We start from the raw sequence: 7500 nt of genomic DNA, 5'->3' as shown, positions 1-7500 counted from the left end.
TGAGGGGAGGACAGAGAAATATGAGGGGATGACAGAGAGATATGGAGAGAGATGAGGGGAGGACAGAGAGATATGGAGAGAGATGAGGGGAGGACAGAGAGATATGGAGAGAGATGAGGGGAGGACAGAGAGATATGGAGAGAGATGAGGGGAGGACAGAGAGATATGGAGAGAGATGAGGGGAGGACAGAGAGATATGGAGAGAGATAAGGGGAGGACAGAGAGATATGGAGAGAGATGAGGTGAGGACAGAGAGATGTGGAGAGAGATGAGGGGAGGACAGAGAGATATGGAGAGAGATGAGGTGAGGACAGAGAGATATGGAGAGATATGAGGGGAGGACAGAGAGATATGGAGAGAGATGAGGGGAGGACAGAGAGATATGGGGAGAGATGAGGTGAGGACAGAGAGATATGGGGAGAGATGAGGGGAGGACAAAGAGATATGGAGAGAGATAAGGGGAGGACAGAGAGATATGGAGAGAGATGAGGGGAGGACAGAGAGATATGGAGAGAGATGAGGGGAGGACAGAGAGATATGGAGAGAGATGAGGTGAGGACAGAGAGATATGGAGAGAGATGAGGGGAGGACAGAGAGATATGAGGGGAGGACAGAGAAATATGAGGGGATGACAGAGAGATATGGAGAGAGATGAGGGGAGGACAGAGAGATATGGAGAGAGATGAGGGGAGGACAGAGAGATATGGAGAGAGATGAGGGGAGGACAGAGAGATATGGAGAGAGATGAGGGGAGGACAGAGAGATATGGAGAGAGATGAGGGGAGGACAGAGAGATATGGAGAGAGATAAGGGGAGGACAGAGAGATATGGAGAGAGATGAGGGGAGGACAGAGAGATATGGAGAGAGATGAGGGGAGGACAGAGAGATATGGAGAGAGATGAGGTGAGGACAGAGATATATGGAGAGAGATGATGGGAGGACAGAGAGATATGGAGAGAGATGAGGTGAGGACAGAGAGATATGGAGAGAGATGAGGGGAGGACAGAGAGATATGAGGGGAGGACAGAGAAATATGAGGGGAGGACAGAGAGATATGGAGAGAGATGAGGGGAGGACAGAGAGATATGGAGAGAGATGTGGGGAGGACAGAGAGATATGGAAAGATATGAGAGGAGGACAGAGATATATGGAGAGAGATGAGGGGAGGACAGAGAGATATGAGGGGAGGACAGAGAGATATGAGGGGAGGACAGAGAGATATGGAGAGAGATGAGGGGAGGACAGAGAGATATGGAGAGAGATGAGGGGAGGACAGAGAGATATGGAGAGAGATGAGGGGAGGACAGAGAGATATGGAGAGAGATTAGGGGAGGACAGAGAGATATGGAGAGAGATGAGCGGAGGACAGAGAGATATGGAGAGAGATGAGGGGAGGACAGAGAGATATGGAGAGAGATGAGGGGAGGACAGAGAGATATGGAGAGAGATGAGGGGAGGACAGAGAGATATGGAGAGAGATGAGGGGAGGACAGAGAGATATGGAGAGAGATGAGGGGAGGACAGAGAGATATGGAGAGAGATGAGGTGAGGACAGAGAGATATGGAGAGAGATGAGGGGAGGACAGAGAGATATGGAGAGAGATGAGGGGAGGACAGAGAGATATGGAGAGAGATGAGGGGAGGACAGAGAGATATGGAGATAGATGAGGTGAGGACAGAGAGATATGGAGAGAGATGAGGGGATGACAGATAGATATGGAGAGAGTTGTGGGGAGGACAGAGAGAAATGGAGAGAGATGAGGGGAGGACAGAGAGATATGGAGAGAGATGAGGGGAGGACAGTGCGATATGTGGGGAGGACAGGGAGATATGGAGAGAGATGAGAGGAGAACAGAGAGATATGGAGAGAGATGAGGGGAGGACAGAGAGATATGGAGAGAGATGAGGGGAGGACAGAGAGATATGGAGAGAGATTATGGGATGACAGAGAGATATGGAGAGAGATTATGGGATGACAGAGAGATATGGAGAGAGTTGAGGGGAGGACAGAGAGATATGGAGAGAGATGAGGGGAGGACAGAGAGATATGGAGAGAGATGAGGGGAGGACAGAGAGATATGGAGAGAGATGAGGGGAGGACAGAGAGATATGGAGAGAGATGAGGGGAGGACAGAGACATATGGAGAGAGATGAGGTGAGGACAGAGAGATATGGAGAGAGATGAGGTGAGGACAGAGATATATGGAGAGAGTTGTGGGGAGGACAGAGAGATATGGAGAGAGATGAGGTGAGGACAGAGAGATATGGAGAGAGATGAGGGGATGACAGATAGATATGGAGAGAGTTGTGGGGAGGACAGAGAAATATGGAGAGAGATGAGGGGAGGACAGAGAGATATGGAGAGAGATGAGGGGAGGACAGTGCGATATGTGGGGAGGACAGGGAGATATGGAGAGAGATGAGGGAGGACAGAGAGATATGGAGAGAGATGAGGGGATGACAGAGAGATATGGAGAGAGATTATGGGATGACAGAGAGATATGGAGAGAGTTGAGGGGAGGACAGAGAGATGTGGGGAGAGATGAGGGGAGGACAGAAGGCTATGGAGAGAGATGAGGGGAGGACAGAGAGAGATGGAGAGAGATGAGGGGAGGACAGAGCGAGAGTGTGTGTGTGTGTGTGTGTGTGTGTGTGTGTGTGTGTGTGTGTGTGTGTGTGTGTGTGTGTGTGTGTGTGTGTGTGTGTGTGTGTGTGTGTGTGTGTGTGTGTGCGCGCATACCTTTGTGTCTACAGATGTTGGATCTTAATTTGAGCCAGTTTCACATAGCAGGACAATAATCCCTCAGCAACAGGAAATGTAGATTAACCAACACTCATATGCTCTTAGAAATCAGCCTGGAGAATTAGGAGTACATATCTGGTCTCTCTCTCTCTCTCTTGACTTCTATTGTCAGATGAGACGTCAGCCACCAGTGGAATGAATTAGCTTTTTATGGAAATAACATTTCAATCATGTACTGTAAGTGCATTGTACTGGGCAGTGGCTATACTGATGTCAGGGTGAGTCTAAGCTTGGACTCCTCACCTCCTCACCTCCTCTCCTCCTCTCCTCCTCTCCTCCTCTCCTCTCCTTCATGACCACTGTTAGATGAAAGGACTGGTAGGTGTACATGGCCTACCAGACCAGGCATCATGGAGAAAAGGATCTCACCTCCTCTCCTCCTCACCTCCTCTCCTCCTCTCCTCTCCTTCATGACCACTGTTAGATGAAAGGACTGGTAGGTGTACATGGCCTACCAGACCAGGCATCATGGAGAAAAGGATCTCTCTCTCTCCCTCCTTTGGTCTCTCCTTCTATTCCTCTCCCTCGTTCCACTGGGCTCCCTTCCTCTCTTCTCTCCAGTTGCCATGGAAACTGATGACATAGATGTGGGGGCTCGGCTCTTCCACAGGCAGAAGGAAAGAGATATATATATATATATATATATAGAGAGAGAGAGAGAGAGAGAGAGAGAGAGAGAGAGAGAGAGAGAGAGAGAGAGAGAGAGAGAGAGAGAGAGAGAGAGAGAGAGAGAGAGCGATTACACTACATGACCAAAAGTATGTGGACACCTGCTCATCTCATTCTGAAATCACGGGCATTAATAGGGAGTTGGTCCCACTGATGTTGGGCGATTAGGCCTGGCTCGCAGTCGCCGTTCCAATTCAGCCCAAAGGTGTTCGATGGGGTTGAGGTCAGCGCTCTGTACAGGCCAGTCAAGTTCTTCCACATCGATCTCGACATACCATTTCTGTATGAACCTCGCTTTGTGCATTGTCATGCTGAAACAGGAAAGGGCCTTCCCCAAGCTGAAGCACAGAATCATCTAGAATGTCATTGTATGCTGTAGCTTAAATTTGACGAACTGACTTGTTGGAAAGGTGGCATTCTATGACGGTGCCACGTTGAAAGTCACTGAGCTCTTCAGTAAAGACCATTCTACTGTCAATGTTTGTCTATGGAGATTGCATGGCCGTGTGCTCAATTTTATACAGTTCAGCAACGGGCGTGGCTGAAATGGCCGAATCCACTAATTTGAAGGGGTGTCCACATACTTTTGTATATATAGTGTAGATGAGATGAGTTTATTGGTGACATGCACAGGGTGGCAGATGTCATGGCAGGGTACAGAGCAGGTCAAAGAAGGAGAAGTGAATGAGAGGGTGTAGAATGTCTATAGAAGGAGCCGCAGGGGGACGGAGGTATTTGTTGCATCGTAATGGCCCTGAAAAGAGAATCTGTGTTAAGGACATGGTTTACATGGGTATTTACCAACCCATTGTACTATGAGCCAACGCAACAACAATACACTAGTGGAAGGGCCTTAGCAACACACCCTCAATACACCAGTGGAAGGGCCTTAGCAACACACCCTCAATACACCAGTGGAAGGGCCTTAGCAACACACCCTCAATACACCAGTGGAAGGGCCTTAGCAACACACCCTCAATACACCAGTGGAAGGGCCTTAGCAACACACCCTCAATACACCAGTGGAAGGGCCTTAGCAACACACCCTCAATACACCAGTGGTAGGGCCTTAGCAACACACCCTCAATACACCAGTGGTAGGGCCTTAGCAACACACCCTCAATACACCAGTGGAAGGGCCTTAGCAACACACCCTCAATACACCAGTGGAAGGGCCTTAGCAACACACCCTCAATACACCAGTGGAAGGGCCTTAGCAACACACCCTCAATACACCAGTGGTAGGGCCTTAGCAACACACCCTCAATACACCAGTGGAAGGGCCTTAGCAACACACCCTCAATACACCAGTGGTAGGGCCTTAGCAACACACCCTCAATACACCAGTGGTAGGGCCTTAGCAACACACCCTCAATACACCAGTGGTAGGGCCTTAGCAAGGAATTGCAAGAACTGAAAATACCTCTCTTTCTCAATTCATGAATTAGAATTGAATTGACTCCATTAACTCCAACTGTGCAATATTTACCTTTGCATCTGTAATATGTATCCCATCTTTCTCTCTCTGTCTCTCTCTCTCTCTCTGTCTCCGTCTCTGTCTCTCTCTCTCATATATATATATATATATATATATATATATATATATCCACTCCTCTCTTTCTGTCTCTGCCCCCCCCCCCCCTTCCTCTCTAGGTGTTGTATCTCCAGCAGGCTGAAGTGACAAGAGAGAGAGTGTACGCTATGCATCAGTCCAGTATAGATGGGGTGGAGGACATGTCCACTCTGGCAGAACTACACGAAGCTGCCATCATGCACAACCTCTACCAACGCTACCAGAAAGACAGCATCTATGTAAGTCACACAATAACACACACACACGTGCACGCACACACACATGCATGTGCTATACCATGAATGCCTCCCCTCTTCTTCCGGTAATCTCCTGGCTAAAGGCTTTTGACGGGAAACACAAATCAGTTTATATCATCTCTTCTTCTGTCCGCGTGTGTGTGTGTGTGTGTGTGTGTGCGTGCGTGTGTGTGTGTGTGTGTGTGTGTGTGTGTGTGTGTGTGTGTGTGTGTGTGTGTGTGTGTGTGTGTGTGTGTGTGTGTGTGTGTGTGTGTCTGGGGAGGTGGTCTATAAATTACACACTCTTGCATGGTAACTAGCTAAGTAGTTCACATCTGCTTTACTGCCACCCAGCCTCAGCCCTACTACCCATAATGCACCTCTCTACAGTAGTAGACAACAGTACTGTGTTTTCCCCTAAATAGAGATAGGTTTGATATCATGAATTGACAGGCAGACAGACACAGAACATAGAAAGATACATGGATTAAAGGACACAGAGACACACAGAGTGACCTAATGTAGATGAGGGGACACACTGTGTGTGTCTGTGTGAGACAGGGGGCACGGCGGATGACCTTATCGAGATGATGAGGAGGGATTTCCTTTAAGCTGATCGCATTAGTTCACCCGGTGTGCTGGTCACGTTTCTGTGTCAGTGTGTGTGTCAGTGTGTGTGTGTCCAGAGAATATGCGGAGCACAGAATATGATCCGATGTGAGGCTTGCTGACTTGATGTGTCAGCAGAACGTAAGGGAAGTAAACAAGAACTGCTCTTTTCTAATACTCCAAAATGGCTGGCCTCCTCTCTCCTTTCTCCTCTCTCCTCTCTCCTCTCTCCTTCCTCCTCTCTCCTCTCTCTAGTTCTGTTCTCTCCTCTCTCCTTTCTCCTCTCTCCTCTCTCCTCTCTCCTTTCTCCTCTCTCCTCTCTCTAGTTCTGTTCTCTCCTCTCTCCTCTCTCCTTTCTCCTTTCTCCTCTCTCCTCTCTCCTCTCTCCTTTCTCCTCTCTCCTCTCTCTAGTTCTGTTCTCTCCTCTCTCCTCTCTCCTCTCTCTAGCTCTGTTCTCTCCTCTCTCCTCTCTCCTTTCTCCTCTCTCCTCTCTCTTGTTCTGTTCTCTCCTCTCTCCTCTCTCCTCTCTCCTCTCTCTAGCTCTGTTCTCTCCTCTCTCCTCTCTCCTCTCTCCTCTCTCCTCTCTCCTCTCTCTAGTTCTGTTCTCTCCTCTCTCCTCTCTCCTCTCTCTAGCTCTGTTCTCTCCTCTCTCCTCTCTCCTCTCTCCTCTCTCCTCTCTCTAGTTCTGTTCTCTCCTCTCTCCTCTCTCCTTTCTCCTCTCTCCTCTCTCTAGTTCTGTTCTCTCCTCTCTCCTCTCTCCTCTCTCTAGCTCTGTTCTCTCCTCTCTCCTCTCTCCTCTCTCTAGTTCTGTTCTCTCCTCTCTCCTCTCTCCTCTCTCCTCTCTCTAGCTCTGTTCTCTCCTCTGTCTATGTTTCTCTAGTAATATAATATATAGTACATCTTACCCTGGTGCTGGATACAACTAGTGTGTGTGTGTGTGTGTGTGTGTGTGTGTGTGTGTGTGTGTGTGTGTGTGTGTGTGTGTGTCTCAGACCAACATAGGCAGTATCCTGGCAGCGGTGAACCCTTATAAACAGATCCCAGGCATGTATGACCTAGATAGAGTTGAGCTGTACAGTCGACACCACATCGGACAACTCCCGCCCCATATCTTCGCTGTAGCCAATGAGTGTTACCGCTGCATCTGGAAACGACACGACAGCCAATGCGTCCTCATCAGGTGAGATTTGATTGGTCGAGTAGGAAGTTGTTGTTTATACCTTTCCTATCTGACCCCTTGTCCAATCACATCCAATGAAGATTCAGTCATGAATCTGATTGGTTTACAGACCAAAGGCTAACTCAATATCTATTAACCAATCACTGTTTAATATATGTTATAGTCTAGACAAATTGTGTTGACCTATCAGATTCATTTGGTGGAGAAGGTCAGAGAAAGGTTAAGTGTGGTTTTTAGGGTGTGACCGTGTGTGCGTGTGTGCGTGTGTGTGTGCGTGTGTGCGTGTGTGTGTGTTCCAGTGGGGAGTCGGGGGCTGGTAAGACAGAGAGCACCAAGCTGCTGCTCCAGTTCCTGTCTGTGATGAGCCAGAACTCTGCTGGGATGCCTCCTTCTGAGAAGACCACACCAGTGGAACAGTCCATCGTTCAG

General features: G+C 48.7%; 1 protein-coding gene across 2 annotated transcripts in view; it reads left to right on the top strand.

Annotated features, from left to right (window-relative positions):
• Positions 1–7500, top strand: part of LOC110528795 (unconventional myosin-X) — an 85154-nt gene that overhangs the window by 46973 nt on the left and 30681 nt on the right. For both annotated transcript variants that reach the window (XM_036982808.1, XM_036982807.1), the window contains exons 3-5: positions 5127–5285; positions 6884–7071; positions 7371–7500. The exon at positions 7371–7500 is cut by the window's right edge and continues 5 nt beyond it. In XM_036982808.1, coding sequence (XP_036838703.1) covers positions 5127–5285; positions 6884–7071; positions 7371–7500 — 477 coding nt within the window. The remainder of the gene's footprint in view (positions 1–5126; positions 5286–6883; positions 7072–7370) is intronic.

Source organism: Oncorhynchus mykiss, chromosome 7 (genome assembly GCF_013265735.2).
Source record: "Oncorhynchus mykiss isolate Arlee chromosome 7, USDA_OmykA_1.1, whole genome shotgun sequence".
NCBI classification, from domain to species: domain Eukaryota; kingdom Metazoa; phylum Chordata; class Actinopteri; order Salmoniformes; family Salmonidae; genus Oncorhynchus; species Oncorhynchus mykiss.
This window is presented reverse-complemented; position numbering and strand designations above follow the sequence as displayed.